This window comes from Sinocyclocheilus grahami, unplaced genomic scaffold (assembly GCF_001515645.1).
Source record: "Sinocyclocheilus grahami isolate Dianchi unplaced genomic scaffold, SAMN03320097.WGS_v1.1 scaffold1099.1, whole genome shotgun sequence".
Classification (NCBI taxonomy): domain Eukaryota; kingdom Metazoa; phylum Chordata; class Actinopteri; order Cypriniformes; family Cyprinidae; genus Sinocyclocheilus; species Sinocyclocheilus grahami.
In genome coordinates, this window is record NW_015506278.1 from 308,057 (window position 1) to 325,833 (window position 17,777).

Consider the following 17,777-nt stretch of genomic DNA (forward strand, 5'->3'; position numbering starts at 1 on the left):
AATGGTTCTGTACAGACAGGCACTGTCCCTTTCTGTCTTAAACATGCTGTGGTCCAGTCTTTACTCAAAAAAACAAATATTGATCCCACTGAATTAAATAATTATAGGCCTATTTCAAAACTGCTATTTCTGCACAAAGTTTTGGAAAAGGTTGTATTCAACCAAATTTCCCTCTACCTACAGTAAATTCTAACAATATTCTGAATCCTTTTCAGTCTGGCTTTAGAGCGGAAAATGTTTTTGCCCCCTTCCTGTTTTTAATTTTTTGCACATTTGTCACACTTGAATGATTCAGATCATCAAACTAATTTTGATATTACACAAAGATAACCTGAGTTAATACAAAATGCAGTTTTGAAATAGTGATTTCATTTATTAAGGGAAAAAAGCTGCCCAAACCTGCCTGGCACTACGTGAAAAAGTAATTGCCCCCTAAATCTAATAACTGGTTGTGCCACCCTTTGCAGCAACAACTGCAATCAAGTGTTTGCGATAACTGGCAATGAGTCTTTCATATCACTGTGGAGGAATTTTGGCCCACTCTTCTTTGTAGAATTGTTTTAATTCAGCCACATTGGAGGGTTTTCGAGCATGAGTGGACCGTTTAAGGTCCTTGACTTGGCCACTCCAAAACCCAAGAGCGCTTGAGCTTGAGGTCACAAACTGACGGCCGGACATTCTCCTTCAGGATTTTCTGATAGAGTGCAGAATTCATGTTTCCATCAATTACGGCAAGTCGTCCAGGTCCTGAAGAGTGAGGCCTGCAGTTCTTTAGATGTTGTTCTGGGTTCTTCTATGATCTCCTGGATGAGTCGCCGTTGCGCTCTTGGAGTAATTTTGGTTGGTCGGCCACTCCTGGGAAGGTTCACCATTGTTCCAAGTTTTCTCAATTTGTGGATAATGGCTCTGACCATGGTTCGCTGGAGTCCCAAAGTCTTAGAAATGGCTTTATAATCCTTTCCAGACTGATACATGTCAACTGTTTTGATTCTCATCTGTTCTTGAATTTCTTTAGATCGTGGCATGGTGTGTTGCTCTTTAAGCATGCTTCACTTTGTCAGACAGGTTCTATTTAAGTGATTTCTCGATTCAACAGGTCTGGCAGTAATCAGGCCTGGGTGTGGCTAGTGAAATTTAACTCAGCTTTCTAAAATAATGTGGTTAATTGCAGTTCTTTCATGATTTAACAGGAGGGGCAATGAATTTTTCACATAGGGCCAGGAAGGTTTGGACAGATTTTTTCCTTAATAAATGAAATCATCATTTAAAAACTGCATTTTGTATTTACTTGCAATATCTTTGTGTAATATTAAAATTTGTTTGATGATCTGAATCTTTTAAGTGACAAATATGCAAAAAAAAAAAAAAAAACAGGATGGGGGCAAAAACACGCCACTGTATGTATGCATATATATAAATTAATTCAAATGAATAAATAAAAGCTGAACTACTTTTCTTGGTAGATATTTTTTTCAGACATTCTTAAGAACATTATATCACACATACTGAACTTTCCTTCAAAATGTGACAGGCTTTGCATCTTTCTGGCATCTTTTACTGACTTTTTCTGCCTTTGATTTTATAGCAGGCTAAACGGGATGAAGATCTACATCGGTCATTCTACAATGAACCCCAATAAATGAACTTTATGCTGGTGATGGTGTACCCAATGACAGATGCCTACAGCATTCAACAGTTCTTATTATAATATCATAAAAATGTTCCCTAACTTTAAGCTCAGGATCTGGAGAAAATGTTTATTATGCCCCAAATAAGTCAAAAGACTTTCATAAACAAGTACCTGCTAAAGTGAAACACAGGTGTTATTATGTTATTCAAATGCACAACTCACATTTCTTATATTTCTCGGTATCCACTGAGAATCTGTGCACTGCTCTGACAGTTGTGACATGCAGAAATATTATCCACTGGGAATTGATTGTATATATGTTTTGTTTTATTTAAAATGTATATACAATTTGTGACTTGAGTAAAGCCACAGGCAAATTTAGTAGACTGAAACGTCATAAATGATTTCTTAGGGGTTTTATGGGGGTATTATCATTTTGTAGGGAATAAAACAAATAAACAAACAAATCAAATAGTTAAGTCACTAAGTCCCAATAATTTAAATGCAATTATGATTTTCAAAAATATTTTGTATATATTCTTTTTCATGTGTCACAGTAGCTTTATAATAATATTCAGACAAAATGGATTTGCATTCCTGAATTTTTTATTCAAAACAATATTTGCCTTTTTTAATGAACCTTTTCTAACCGTTGTCTGAAATAAGTTGTTATTGTATTGTAAACAATTTTTTTGACTGTTTTATACAAATGAAAGTTTTGAATGTGTTCTTTTGTGGAATTCTTGAATAAAATGTTTGGTTAATAATGATGTCTAACGTTGTGCTTGTTACTGAATGAGAAAACATAAGAGATAGATAGATAGATAGATAGATAGATAGATAGATAGATAGATGATCGAACAACAGAACGACAGATGGACAGGATGATAGACAGAACAATAGAAAGATAGAACGACAGATGGACAGGATGATAGACAGAACAATAGAAAGATAGAACGACAGATAGACAGGATGATAGACAGAACAATAGAAAGATAGAACGATAGAATGATAGAACGATAGATAGACAGACAGACAGACAGATAGATAGATAGATAGATAGATAGATAGATAGATAGATAGATAGATAGATCCCACATAGACTGCTGATTTAAACACATGAAGAAGCCTCTAAGTACGTCTGACGTTTTTCTTTAAAATTAGCATTTCTTTCTGGCTATATGAAAAGGTTTCTATGCAAGTACTGGTACTTCTGAATGGGTTGAGGCTGGGATTTAGCGCATTTGAAGTGAAAGTACTTGATGAACATATGCTATGTGTAGCGAGCATTCAATCAGTATCATTATCTCATTTTTGACCAAGATGGCTTTTAGAGGGTTTTGCATTGGAACTCTTCACATATTACTCATGAGAGCTATTGTTATAATATGACCATATAGCCTACAAATGTACAGGTATTATAGCAAGCATGATAAATCTACTTTTAGATAATCGCGGTTTGTCCCTTCCGGCCCGCCGTACTCACTGATGTTACCGTGGTGACGCAAAGACGCCCTGAGCTAAATCCTCTTACAGAGCGACCGAGTTTCAGTCAATATTATCGAAGGAAAAACATATTTACTTTGGTTTAATTCGCTTGTGAAGCGCTGCCAGTAAGGACTGGTGATGGCGTCGGTGTTGGACGCACTCTGGGAGGACAGAGACGTGAGATTTGACATCACTCAGCAGTAAGTCCGCAGGCTAATCTGCTAGCTCAGAAGCTAACGGCGTTCATTTATTAAATCATACATTAATTGTGAGCTTGGAGGATATTTTGTGCTACACGTCGACAGATGTTGTAATCACAGTCAATGAATGAAAGAGATACAATGATCTTGAGAGGTTTTAACGTTCTCTCGGATCAGTAAGGTTAAGGTTTATAAACTAATACCCGGAATATTATTGTTAACTAAATTATAACAAAACTATTAAAAACGTGTGTTCATTCAAATAAAGATGAAGCATATGAATATTAGATAAACAAAAACTACAACTCCAATTTAAATTAAAACTGAAAATATAAACATAAAAGCTCATTTAAAATCTGAATAAAATCTATCATTGTATCTAAGTAATATTAAAACAACACTGAATATTACATACAGTATATCTAATTATAAAATATCATTAAATGCATATCAAATAAACATAATGCATTTAAGGCATATTATTACCTTTTTTATGTGGGCCTGTTTTTATATATATTTTTAATGAGCCATTTAGTATTTTATTCTCCTCTCAGACCGAAGCCAGTGAGTTTATGTTTGATTTAAGGCAGATGAAAACCAGACCAGGTGAAGCGCTCATCGACTGTCTGGATTCAATCGAGGACACAAAGGGAAATAATGGTGACAGAGGTGATTAAATGTATTATTTCAGCCTTGTTACCTTTATGTATAATAAGTTGTAATAATTGGGACATCTTGTTTTGTCTTTATACAGGAAGACTCCTGGTGACCAATTTGAGGATAATCTGGCATTCGCTGGCACTACCGAGAGTCAACTTGTGTGAGCGTTACATCTTTTATTGCACTGGACAGATGAAGCGCACTCAGAAAACATAATTTTGATTATTTTCTTGTTTTTAAAGGGATCATATGATGCTGCTAAAAAGAACACTATTTTGTGTATTTGGTGTAATGACATATTATTACCTTTTTTATGTGGGCCTGTTTTTATATATATTTTTAATGAGCCATTTAGTATTTTATTCTCCTCTCAGACCGAAGCCAGTGAGTTTATGTTTGATTTAAGGCAGATGAAAACCAGACCAGGTGAAGCGCTCATCGACTGTCTGGATTCAATCGAGGACACAAAGGGAAATAATGGTGACAGAGGTGATTAAATGTATTATTTCAGCCTTGTTACCTTTATGTATAATAAGTTGTAATAATTGGGACATCTTGTTTTGTCTTTATACAGGAAGACTCCTGGTGACCAATTTGAGGATAATCTGGCATTCGCTGGCACTACCGAGAGTCAACTTGTGTGAGCGTTACATCTTTTATTGCACTGGACAGATGAAGCGCACTCAGAAAACATAATTTTGATTATTTTCTTGTTTTTAAAGGGATCATATGATGCTGCTAAAAAGAACACTATTTTGTGTATTTGGTGTAATGAAATGTGTTTATGTGGTTTAAAGGTTAAAAAAACACATTATTTTCCACATACTGTACATTATTGTTTCTCCTCTATGCCCTGCCTTTCTGAAACTCGTCGATTTTTACAAAGCTCATCGGTCTGAAAAGCGAGGTGTGCTCTGATTGGCCAGCTATCCAGTGCGTTGTGATTGGCCGAATTCCTCAAGCGTGTGACGGAAATGTTACGCCCCTTACCATAATGTGATGCCTGCGGCAACCACATGTGACGACCCCGGCTGGACTCCGCTTCGTCCACAGTGAAAGCCGATCCGGTGATCCACAGCGCTAAGTTGTTGTATTTCCTCATCGACCAGCACGGATCAGCTCCAGGCATGACGAAGCGGATATCGTCCTCTTTAGGAAGACCAAACAAAGTAGTTTCGCTTTCATAACGAAACACACAGCGTCTTCACGACATGGCGGCAGCGCCAACAACAAAACTACAGCGAGAATAAAAGTTACGCCTTCTTTCTTTGCGTGAACATTTGGGTGGCGTCATGCAAATCTTCCAACACAGTGATGTAGATATGTGGGGGCGTGTTCGAACGAGCCGTTTTAGGTAGGAGTGGTTAACTCTTAACTTTTATAAAGAATATCTCTTTGGATTTGAGACTTTAGTCTTTGCAACTTTACAGATCTTCTTTATGCACCAAGAGCTTGTAACACTCCAAAAATTTAAATCGCATCATATGACCCCTTTAAAATATTAAAACAAATTCTTCATTTGTGATGTAATCATTCACGCATCAGAGAGCTGCTTGACATCAGTTGATGGTCACTGAGGAATCATTCTCTGACTCATCTTTATATTTACCTTTTTATTTGTCTTCTATTTTTATTTATTAACAGCTGTGGGATACAACTGCATTATTAATATCACCACGAGGACAGCAAATTCAGTGAGTCATCTTGATGCATGTTTTCCTCACATTCTTTTAGCTGGCTCATATGGATGATGTCAAATTCCCTCTTTTTTCCAGAAACTGAGAGGTCAGACTGAAGCTCTTTACATATTAACCAAATCTAATAACACTAGATTTGAGTTCATATTCACCAATGTGGTCCCAGGAAGTCCAAGACTGTTTACATCGGTCATTGCTGTTCACAGGTACTTATGCTATACATAATGACACGATTAGACCACTTTAGTGACAGTTCAAATCATCTATTTTTTTTTCTTTTTTTTCAGAATCTGAGTTGGCATATTGATTAAATTTACAAACTATTATTTAAATCTAGTATTTAGATCTGTAGCTCAATATATACAATATTCTGTGAACAATTTTTAAAAATGTTTACTGTTAAAAGTATTTTTAGCAGCACTTTGAAGAAATGTTTAATGCTTAAAAAAAAAAAGTAATTATTAGATTTACAGAGGGAGGGACATAAAGAAATATCACATCATCTGACAAAACAGAAAGCATCAGATAGAAGAGTTTTTGATTGGTTGAATTGGACCTTTTAATAACATTAATTACTCAAGAGGAAATATTATTATAGGAAAGCCTATAAGAAATGTTGCATACGATAAACTTTACAAAATAGAACAAAATATTATGCTGAAATTATTGGAATGTCAATCAAATATTTATTTATTTAATTTTATTCATTCAGCTGACACAAATAAGAAATATTAAGCCATGCCTTTACTTAAGGCATGTAAAGTATTAGTACAGTTAACTAATTATTTGTGTTTCTTTCTTTCAGAGCTTATGAAACTTCCAAAATGTATCGAGATCTGAAGCTAAGAGGAGCTCTTATTCAGAATAAACAGCTGAGGCTTCTGCCACAGGAGCAGGTTTATGACAAAATTAATGGAGTCTGGAACCTGTCTAGTGATCAGGTATTTTCAGTGGCTTGACAGTGTTATTGATTGTTTAATAGGAATTGAACTGAGAAATGTCTGTTGCTGTGCCCTTAAACAAGAAAGCGTGGGCTTGTGTTTCAGGGTAATCTTGGAACATTTTTCATTACTAACGTGAGGATAGTGTGGCATGCCAACATGAACGAGAGCTTCAACGTCAGCATTCCCTATCTACAAATTGTGAGTGTTTCTTATGCTTCAAAAGACTCAGCCATCAGTAATGAGTTGTAATTAGTAAAACTGTGCTTTCTTTTTCTTATTATTTTGTTTGAAGCGCTCAATAAGGATTAGGGACTCTAAATTTGGACTTGCTCTTGTGATTGAGAGCTCTCAACAGGTAAGTTAGGACCAACATTAAGATCACCAGAAAAAAACATGTATGTCATATAATGTGACCTATAATGACCCTAACATTTCATTAAAAGCACACATTTTCTTAAAATTATTATCATTTTTGATGCGATGAATAAAGGGATAGTAATTTGTACACTACCAGGCAACATTTTTTTTAAAGAAATGATTTAGCAAGGACACATTAAATTGACAGCAAAGATATTTATGTTGCAAAATATTTACATTTTTCAGTAAATGTTGTTCTTGTAATCTTTCTGCTTATCAAAGAATCTTTAAAAAAAAATGTATCACGCTTTCCACAAAAACAATTTTCAACATTGATAAGAAGAAATGTTTCTTGAGATGCATATCAGCATATTAGAATGATTTCTGAAGGATCACGTGACACTGAAGACTGGAGTATTCAGCTTTGCATCACAGGAAATTACATTTTAAAATATATTCAAATAGAAAACAGTTATTTTAAATAGTAATAATATCTCACAATATTACTGTATTTGTAATCAAATAAATGCAGCCTTGAACATTATTACAGATCAACAACGGTTGTCGATGTGGAATAAATTCTGTGGTGTGAATGTAGTGAGATTTTGTGCTGTTTTCTCTCTCTTAGACAGGAGGATATGTGCTGGGATTCAAGATCGACCCAATGGACAAGTTACAAGATGCAGTGAAGGAAATCAACTCCTTACACAAAGTGTACTCGGCAAACCCCATTTTTGGTGTGGAATATGAGATGGAAGAAAAGGTAGTATTGAAGATTTTTGATCTATAGTGAAAAGCAGAATAGTTTTGTTCATCAGTATTAAACATGGCTAGAATGGCTCCACTTTTCAGTAAATTAAAAGCAAAAAAGTTGGTAAATAACACAAGCTTTCTGTCTCAGCCTCAGCCTCTGGAGGAGCTGACAGTAGAGCAGCTGCCTGATGACGTGGAGATTGAGCCAGATGAGCACACAGACGCTTTTACCGTGAGTTTTACCTCATATGCTACTCTCAGAGATAATGACACTGCTTTCAACACAGTGCTGTGTGTGTGTGTGTGTCTCACATGCTGAAAATAGCTGATCGCCTAAGCCACAACTCACAATGTCCCATCAACACAGACTTTTGTTGCCTGGTATCAAAAATGTTTACACAGAGCTCTGATGATTCTGACAGCAGGAATGTTCTCTTATTTAATACTTACAGTAGATTTTATTGCACATACAATCACTGATGTGCTATTCCTTCTCTTTTTCACCTCAAGGCTTATTTTGCAGATGGAAATAAGGTAAATTCTATGTCGGTCTGTCTGTCTGTCTGTCTTATCTATCAAAGGAACTTTCCATTTCAATTACATCTTTTCTTCTTTTTAAGCAACATGATCGTGAGCCGGTGTTCTCTGAAGAGCTGGGTCTGGCTATAGAGAAATTAAAAGATGGATTCACACTACAGGGACTCTGGGAAGTCATGGGTTAAAAAATTATGTATTTTGGCATTGCATTGATTACATCCAATATAAAGAATTTTTCATTAGCAAAATGTCAATTTTATTTATTTTCAGAGTCTTCTTTGATATTTTATTATGACATATGTTTACAAATCAAATGTGAACCAAGTGTAAGTTAGGAGAAAAATGCTGGAAAAATTACAAGTTAATTTGAACTTTTGTGTAATATGAATGGACACAGAAATAGAAACATTCATATATGTTAAATACAAAATAATATTTGTATATTGGTTTTATGTAGAGAACTTTACATGCTAATTTTGCTGTTGTGTTGCAATAAATGTATGCGTGAAAATGATGATGGAAATTGTTGTTTAATCATGTTTTTTGACACCTGTTTAAGCAGTTTTCTTAGTAGTGGGTTGATCAAATCAACACATGCAGTTTGTTGGCTCAGGTTTGACAGGTCTGTTTAAAAATGTGCCAGAGGAGCTCAACTACTTCACAAATGACCAGAAGAGCTGATTAACTGCTCCTGTCCGACAGCAGCTGTTGTGTGCTGACCTTTTAGGCAACAGAAGGTTATAAAGTAAAAAGAGCATTTAAAGCAATACTTGACAAAAATAATTATTTACTCACCCTCATGTTGTTCCAAACTTGTGTGCTGTTATGCTTTCTGTGGAACCAAAATGCAAATTTAGAAAAATGTACACTCATTATTTGCTATTTACAATTACCAAAAAATTATATCACGAAAGTGCATGAATAATAACACCATTTTCATTTTTGGCTGAATGTTTAAAAAAAAAAAATAGAAACCACAACACGAATGAATCACAGACCTATAAACTTACTAGTCGTACAAATGACACCATGTGCAAAACGGAGGTAATGACACACTTATTTAAAACTCTTAGACACCTGTTGAATTCCTACTGACACGTCACTCCTTCCATCCTTTAGTCATACAGCACCAAACACATTCATTTACAAAACACCCCTGACCTCTGAGTGTGTCCAAGGTTCACAGTTGTCTTTTTCAGTCTGACAGCTGCTTAATGCGACACTGGGCTCCCGTTTGGTCAGCCTGAATTCTTTCTGACTGTATGAGGGGTCTATATTTAGAGGGGTGGACTTAAATTGCAAGGGGTTTGTGTTGAAGCTCTGTGTTATTTCAGCCTCTTTCAACTGAGACGGCAAGACAAGAGGAAGTACAGCATCCTCTTCGAGACCTGCAAAATTTGAGATGGAACCCATGAGTATCAAGGAGGACCTGAGGCTCTTTCAGAGCACCCTGCTCCAGGACGGTTTGAAGGAACTTCTGAAGGAGAACAAGTTTGTGGATTGTATTCTGAAGGTTGGAGATCGGAGTCTGCCCTGCCACAGACTCATCATGGCTGCATGCAGCCCGTATTTCCGAGAGCTGTACTTTACTGAAGATGGAGTTGAAAAGAAAGACTCCACCAAGGAAGTAGTGCTGGAGAACGTGGATCCCACCATTATGGACATGATTGTGAACTATCTCTATTCGGCAGACATCGAAATCACAGATGAGAACGTGCAAGATGTCTTCGCAGTCGCCAACAGATTCCAAATCCCATCCGTGTTCACCGTTTGCGTCAACTATCTACAAAACAAGCTTTCGTTGGGTAACTGCTTGGCCATATTCAGAATGGGACTGGGTTTGAACTGCCCTAGACTTGCTATGGCTGCTAGGGACTTCATAGCGGAGCGTTTTGAGACTTTATCCAAGGATGAGGACTTTCTTGAGTTCAACGCTCCCGAGTTGTTCGCTGTGATCGGGTGCGATGCTCTGAACGTGGAAAAAGAAGAGGTCGTGTTCGAGCTCCTGATGAAATGGGTCCGGAAGGACAAGGAGAACCGGACGAAAGCTTTGGGAGATGCTTTCGAACACATCCGTTTCCGATTACTACCGGAGAAATACTTCAAGGAGAAGGTGGAAAAGGACGACATCATCAAGGCCGACCCTGAGCTCGCCAAGAAGCTGAAGGTCATCAAAGAGGCGTTTGCTGGAAAACTTCCACAAAATAAGGAGGGCGAGAAAGGCGAAGAAGAGGGGGGGGAAGTCTTGCCTGGTTATCTCAATAACAGCAAACGGCTGGGGATGTTCAACAGGGATCTCATCCTGATGATAAACGACACGGCGGCTGTGGCCTATGATGCTGATGAAAACGAATGCTTCGTAGCAGCCATAGCAGAGCAGATACCTCGAAATCATGTTAGCATTACGTCGAAGAAGAACCTGCTCTATGTTTTGGGAGGACTGTTTGTTGATGAAGACAAGGAATCACCACTGCAGTGCTATTTCTACCAGGTTAGGCTAGTCACACATATATAACAAAAGACTGTTTACACCAAGGATTATAACTACAACTACATTTTTATAGCTGTGGTGTGGTACACCTATTCTCATAGAATAAGTATAACAACACAGAGAAACGATTTCGATGGAATCACTTTCAGTACGGGTTTTTGCCTTCAGTAAGGCAATTAGAATTTACCCGCCTTTTACAAACGCTTGTGCATTTACGTTAAAGCGGCAGACGACATAGCAGGTATATTAAACACAGTATTATCATCATACGAGGTTGTAGATGCTATTATCGTTGTCAAAAGACCGTAATTTATTCAAAATGGAAATTCTCTCATTTTCTCGCCTTCAGGTTGTTCCGTTTTCTTTTGGTAGCATAGGACTAGCACATAAGACTAATTTTATGGCCATTTTTGGAGCTTTACAGCCCCAGTCCCCGGATATTTTATCTCTGAACTTCTTAGAGATTTTCACATTGCACTTAACCATGTGTTGTCGTACTTTTAACCCTTGGTTATGAAAGCCTGCTCTCCTGGTTAAACACGAATCGCGTTTTCAGACAACCAATCACAAAATGAACAGCACGTGCCTCATTAAATATTCATGCTGCATATGATTAATACATATTAATCACTGAAAAATGCAAATAGGAGTGTTGTTCAATAAATGCAGACAAAAATTTTAGCACAGGATTGACAACTAAGTTTTTTTATATATTCTTTTGATTTTAATTTGAGTAATTTTGTGTTTTTGTCATTTTTAGGACTTTTTTCAGTATGTATACAGTAATTTTTATGACTTTTTATTTCAGTTTTAGTTATTTTAGTACATCGAGCTAAATAAAAAATATTTCCCTGGCAACTAGCTGAACTAAAATAAGTTTAGGTTTTTCATATTTTAAGTAATAAACATTTTAAAGGTTTTAGTTTTGGTTAAGAATGACCCTGGGTTAATATTTTTAAGGGTAAAAACTGCACTTTTGTGTTGCATACTGGTTTGGAATGACATGAAGGTGAAGAAATGATGACTAGATTTTTTAATTTTGGGTGCTCTATTCATTTAATTGTATGACTTTATATTTCTAGGAAGTGGTTTTAGGTGCAGAAAAGTCCCAAATCATTAACAGGCCTAGTACAAAGGCAGGGAAAATAAAATGAAAGTTATATACATTTGTAATTCATTTTAAATCATGCATATTCTTCAGCTGGACACTCATTCTCCAAACTGGATAGCCCTGCCACCGATGCCATCGCCTAGATGTCTGTTTGCCATGGGGGAGTTTGAAAACCTCTTGTTTGCAGTTGCTGGTAAAGACCTGCAGAGCAATGAGTCTCTGGACTCAGTACTGTGTTATGATGTCGAGTAAGTTTCTTCTACATTTTCTGCAATGTGAGCCAAAGAAGTCCATCTAATTACTTTTTGTTGCTCTTGGCAGTAAGATGAAGTGGCAGGAGACCAAAAAACTGCCCTTAAGAATTCACGGCCACAGTGTGATCTCACAAAATGGACTAGTTTACTGCATAGGAGGAAAGACGGATGAGAAGTAAGTCAGATTTTAGTTGAAGGGTTAGTTCACCCAAAAATGAAAATTAGGCTGCGTTTATGACATATGACTTTCTTCTTTCAGACGAATCCAGTCGGAATTATATACAAAATTGTCTTCGATCTTTCAAGCTGTTTAATGCCACTCGGCGGGTGTTGCACTGCATCAGTCCAAAAGAAGTTAAATAAAAATTTCACATCGATTCGCTACAGAAGGCCTTTGTTCACCCCCCGGAGCCGTGTGAGACACTTTTTTTATGGATGGGCGATTTTTATTTAACTTATTTTGGACTGATGCATGCAACACCCGCCGAGTGGCATTAAACAGCTTGAAAGATCTAAGACAATTTTGTATATAATTCCGACTGGATTCGTCTGAAAGAAGAAAGTCATATACACCTGTAAAACGCAGCCTAATTTTCATTTTTGAGTGAACTAACCCTTTAACATAAGCTTAAATACAAAATAAAAGCCTGATATTAGGCTTCATTGCTTGTTTTAATCTCTGGAACAGTAAAACCATCAACAAGATGTTTGCATACAACCACAAGAAGTCCGAATGGAAAGAGCTGGCAGCCATGAAGACACCCAGGTCCATGTTTGGAGCTGTAGTCCACAAAGGAAAGATCATTGTGGTTGGAGGGGTCAATGAAGATGGCCTTTTATCCTCTAGTGAAGCCTTTGACTTTGGGACAAACAAGTATGTAATACATCACTAGTTTTTAACTGATACTTAATCCTGAAACCACAAGTATTAAAAAAAAAAAAAAGTGCAAAGATACTCTAAATTAAAGCTAAAGTTAGCCAGTGATCAGTGAAGGAGACATACAAAACACTGCTTCATGAAGCTTCGAAACATTTGTGAATCATTTGTTTCAAACCAGTGATGCGGAGCGCGTGATTAGCCAAGCTTCAACATTGTTTCAAAATTTCAGGTTCACCCACTGTAAAAAAAAACACCGCTATGGGTCAATCTCTATAAAACAATGAACCAGGGTCAATATGGTTTTACCTGGTTTTTATGCATGTTCGGGCTGAGGTGTCATTGCATGTAACCATGGTGCACTTTTGAAACAGTGAATCATTTTTTGATTTTCGCTCTGATTTCAAAGCTTTGTTTCACCACTAATTGACAGTTACCTTGCAAATTTGGTATTATACCAGATTTAAAATATAGACATTATCATACACTCTAAAAAATGCTGGGTTGTTTCAACCCAACTTTGGGTCAAATATGGACTAACCCAACTTTTGGGTTAAAAATTTAATGTAAAAATTAACCCAACGGTTGGGTTAGTCCATATTTGACCCAAAGTTGGGTTGAAACAACCCAGCATTTTTTAGAGTGTAGATAATACATTTAACACCACTGAACATCACAGAATTCAGCAAATCTATTGATAAAACTTACTGATTTGAGCTGTTGTTCTTGTTTTCCCTCCAAAATTAAGTCACTTCCTGGAGGATGATGCCACAAACTGGCTCTTGTAAGCATAAAATGATATTGAGGACACATGGAACACCTATAAAATGATCACCAATTAAAACAATATTCTCAACAAAACATGTTTTGTTCGAACCAAATGGATTAGAGATTATTATAATATTTATAATAACTTACCAGCTTTTCATTTGAGACATAAATGACAAACACGGGCAAAAATATTATTTAAAATATCTCCTGTTTACTGAACTGGGATATTGTGGTAGTTATCCTGTTATCCTCTACAGAATCAGTTTAAACCCTGTTTTTGTTCCCCCCAATAGATGGGAGGCGTTCCCTGAGTTTGTGCAGGAGAGAAGTTCTGTGAATTTGGTCAGTGCTGCTGGTGTCCTGTATGCTGTGGGCGGCTTCGCAGTGCAGGAGAACGAGGACAAACAGTGTGTCCCATCAGAAATCGCTGACATCTGGCAGTAAGTGCTGTGCTTTACACAGCGAAAGTCCATCTGAATTATATTCATCATACATTATTTTGGGATGAAATATTTAACAGATATTTCTTTTTTAAATAAATGCTGTTCTTTTGAACTTTCTATTCATCAAAGAATCCTGTATAACAGTTCCCCCCCCAAAAAAAAATAAATCAATCAAATCAGCATATTAGAATGATTTCTGAAGGATCATGTGGCACTGAAGACTGGAGTAATGATGCTGAAAATTCAGCTTTGCATCACAGGAATAAATTATATATTAAAATTAAAAAACTGTTATTTTAAATGGTAATAATATTTCACAATACTACTGTTTTACTGTATTTTTTATCAAATAAATGCAGCCTTGGGGACTTCTTTCAAAAACAAACGTATTGACCCCAAACATTTGAACAGTGATGTATATGCAGGTAAAAGTTTTGAAAAAACAACAAAAAAAATCTAAACTTTTAGTTTAGTTTTTCTAAACTGCATCTAAACTTTTAACATGTAATGTATCATTGCAATTGAGACAACATCTAAAATCCACTCTTTTTTAACAGGTTTGAGGAGGACAAGAAACAGTGGACTGGAATGATACGAGAGATGCGATATGCTGCCGGCGCCTCCTGCGTTTCTATGAGATTAAATACAGCAAAGATGCCTAAACTTTAAAAACATTATCATCACTTTTTATAGTTTGTGTCCAATAACAAAGTGTAACTATATTTTAAAGCAGCAAAACCAACAACAACAACAAAAAAAAACATTAAAGTAACATGAAAAACTGAACTGACTACATTTACTATAATGCACATTCCCCGTCTTTGAAAGTTTGAATCAAAATGAACTTTCTCCACCTCTAAAACAAATTTCTTTACAAATGATCCATCCCTCTTCTTTAACGAAGTAAAATGTATAGCGAATGATGTCTCATGTTGACTAAAAATGACCACAGATTTATATTTCATGTTAAGTTCTGTTGTGAAATGTGGTGCAGTTGAGGAAAACATTTTTATAATGGATGCCAAAATTAAATTGACTTTTTTTCGTTATCCATACACGCCTCTTTTCTTTTATATAAAATGCATAATAAATACATATTTAAAGGCAAACAGCTATGCATTTCTTCCTTGTGAACGAAAAAAGTCACGTAAGTAATATCACTTATTACAAAATGAGCAATTAAAATAAGATTGCCGTACTAATCTTGCAGCTTAGACAATCTGATGTCTATTGTTTCAAGATAATGTCTCAGGGTAACTCTGAGAATATTTTCCTCCTCAGATATTCTTTCCATGCATCTTCTGTGGAAAGCTCCATTGAGTTCCATTCAAAGTGAGGAATCTGTAGGAATACGCATTATTAGCAAAACCACGCTTTTGTCGTGGGAATTATGCGTTATCTTTCTACTGACCTGTAATACATGATATCCTAAAATTTCCAGATGTCTTTTTTTTCATCATGGCCTCTCCTTTCATGTGCCAGGAATTTTTGCAGAACGATTTGGAGTCCAGGAAATCCAAGGCAATGCTAGACAGATTTAGAGAATCATATTATGTCTGTTTTTTGTGTGATCTCGTGTGCAATAGAGCGAGTGCAGGTCACACGATGCATACCGGCGAGCTCCGGGCAGCAGTGCCGTCCTCTCTCTGTCTTCTGATCTGGACTGCCAGTGAACGTTTCCGTTTCTCACTGATCTGCAGCTGACTGGGCTCGCTGTACGGTACCGGATGAAGATGGCGATCCAGGACAAGTTCAAAATCTGATAACAAAGATATCACAGTTGTAATTTGCCTACTGAAGCAGCAATACTGTATCCACCATTATGTCTGTGAATGTATTTAGTCAATGAAATATTACACTGGATCACTGTACATCAAATCGACTCTAATATACTTAATGGTGTAGCGTCTGGACCAATCCAACACACTATATATTCTCTTTTTATATGACAAATACTCTGTAACCTCAGTTAACAAGCCATATGAGGACCCATGGACCCTTCCCCCCGGAATGCGTAACCCCCCAGGAAGTCGAACAGGCCTCTTTGTTGCATGGCAACCAACGCTGATATCACTGGGTTTATTGGCCAAAAGTATGTAAAGCAGGGAAAATCCCTGCTTGTCCCAAGGAAAAGCAGAGTAGAAATGGACTGTGTTCTAGTTAATTCATAGAAAAACCATTATTTGAATGAACACACATATTTCTTCAGGCCATTGAGTATATTATTGTCATTGTGTATTTTGTCTTTGATATTCTTAGACTATTTTAGTATGCTTGTGAGGGGACCCATTCTTGATCCTCCCTTTTCACTATATGTAATCTTACCTTGTTTAGTATCTATGAATTTGCCTTCTTATGATCGAACCAAGCGTGTATATTATATGGTGGTACATAGGCAATATATATTAGGGCCCTGAGAATCGTTAATTTCGATTTAAGTCCATTTGCAAATTACCATGCTTAGAGAACAAAGGGTCGTAAACCCTCAAGCAATTGCCACCTCCCTCTCGGAAATTCCATTTTGCTCATTGGACAAGCCCATCTTGAAAGGCGGAGATCTTCTCCGACCTTAAAGGCCCGGCTCCAGGGACCCGCCTCAGTCGGTGGTTCGGTCATCAGCTAAGAAGATGTGAGAAACGCTTACCAAAGCACCAAAGCTTGTGCCAGGCCTTTCTTCGGCCTAGTCCTTTCCATTCATCAAGTGACACTGACTCAAACTGCATCGACCCGTCGACCCGAATTCAGCAAAGATCTACGGGAAGCTTTAAGATTTGCATCAGGAATCTCTTTCAGACCGCCGAGACTCGCTAAGTATCAAACTTAGTCTTATTAATTGATACATTAAGTATCAGTTACACCTTTTTACAAAGGTGTGTTTGAACTCAGAATCTGACGTATCCCTGAAGGTTTTGATCTGTTGAATATACATGCAAAGTGTTCCATAAAATCCATTCTTTATGCCTCTTTCTATGCTGAGTTAAACTTTAACCCTTTCCTATACCAACTGTATGTGTGTGTGTGTGTGTGTGTGTATGTGTATGTTAGACCGGCTTAATGTGTTTATGTAGTATGTTAGACTAGTTTAAGTGTTTATGTAGTTAATAAAACCTTACTTGTATCACACTTGACGTGTTCATTGTTTACTCATAACCGGAGTCAATAATCATGCAGATTTACGTTACAAGCTTATAGAATTGTACAGTAAGAAAGTTATTTCCCTTAACCAGGAAATTAACGTCTTAGAATTGACAAGACAGTTGACCCTGAGTGGTCAGCTAAATATCTACAGTGGATCTAAAATATGAATAGTTAATTATAACTAGTTATGGTTAATTATTCATATTTCCCCATGAGCTGATTCGCTACAATGGTACATAGCACAAATCATACTGACAGGTAAAATACCGACAAGATAATGGTTAAGCATGGAAATGAACTTGTGTACCATTTAAAAAAATAAATAAAATAATAATAATAATATTAAATATATGTTTGTCTTTATTTTAGTTTGACAAGGTAATGGATGAAAGAATATCACCTACAGCTCAACCTGGCAAAGACTGA

At 36.6% G+C, this 17,777-nt stretch overlaps 3 protein-coding genes across 4 annotated transcripts in view; all 3 read left to right on the top strand.

The window, feature by feature from the left end:
• Positions 1–2,265, top strand: part of LOC107566758 (collagen alpha-1(XXVIII) chain-like) — a 30,776-nt gene extending 28,511 nt beyond the window's left edge. Inside the window, exon 28 of the mRNA XM_016252287.1 lies at positions 1,586–2,265. Within this exon, the coding sequence (XP_016107773.1) occupies positions 1,586–1,593 (8 nt within the window). The 3' untranslated portion in view covers positions 1,594–2,265. The remainder of the gene's footprint in view (positions 1–1,585) is intronic.
• Positions 2,266–3,111: 846 nt separating this feature from the next.
• bbs5 (Bardet-Biedl syndrome 5) lies at positions 3,112–8,761 on the top strand. Of its 2 annotated transcripts, XM_016252295.1 has the most exons (12): positions 3,112–3,318; positions 3,905–3,987; positions 4,073–4,138; positions 5,623–5,672; positions 5,754–5,881; positions 6,481–6,616; positions 6,722–6,817; positions 6,912–6,974; positions 7,605–7,739; positions 7,878–7,961; positions 8,240–8,263; positions 8,350–8,761. In XM_016252295.1, exons 1-12 carry the CDS (start codon positions 3,257–3,259, stop codon positions 8,449–8,451), a joined length of 1,029 nt encoding a protein of 342 aa, XP_016107781.1. In that variant the 5' UTR covers positions 3,112–3,256; the 3' UTR covers positions 8,452–8,761. The 2 variants fall into 2 exon arrangements, with proteins under 2 accessions (XP_016107781.1, XP_016107782.1); XM_016252296.1 differs by lacking the exons at positions 3,112–3,318; positions 3,905–3,987; positions 4,073–4,138 and adding exons at positions 4,359–4,467; positions 4,553–4,618.
• Positions 8,762–9,562: 801 nt separating this feature from the next.
• LOC107566775 (kelch-like protein 41a) lies at positions 9,563–14,958 on the top strand. The gene is made up of 6 exons (XM_016252311.1): positions 9,563–10,757; positions 11,959–12,116; positions 12,190–12,297; positions 12,811–12,996; positions 14,064–14,210; positions 14,771–14,958. Exons 1-6 carry the CDS (start codon positions 9,669–9,671, stop codon positions 14,880–14,882), a joined length of 1,800 nt encoding a protein of 599 aa, XP_016107797.1. The 5' UTR covers positions 9,563–9,668; the 3' UTR covers positions 14,883–14,958.
• Positions 14,959–17,777: the final 2,819 nt, after the last annotated feature.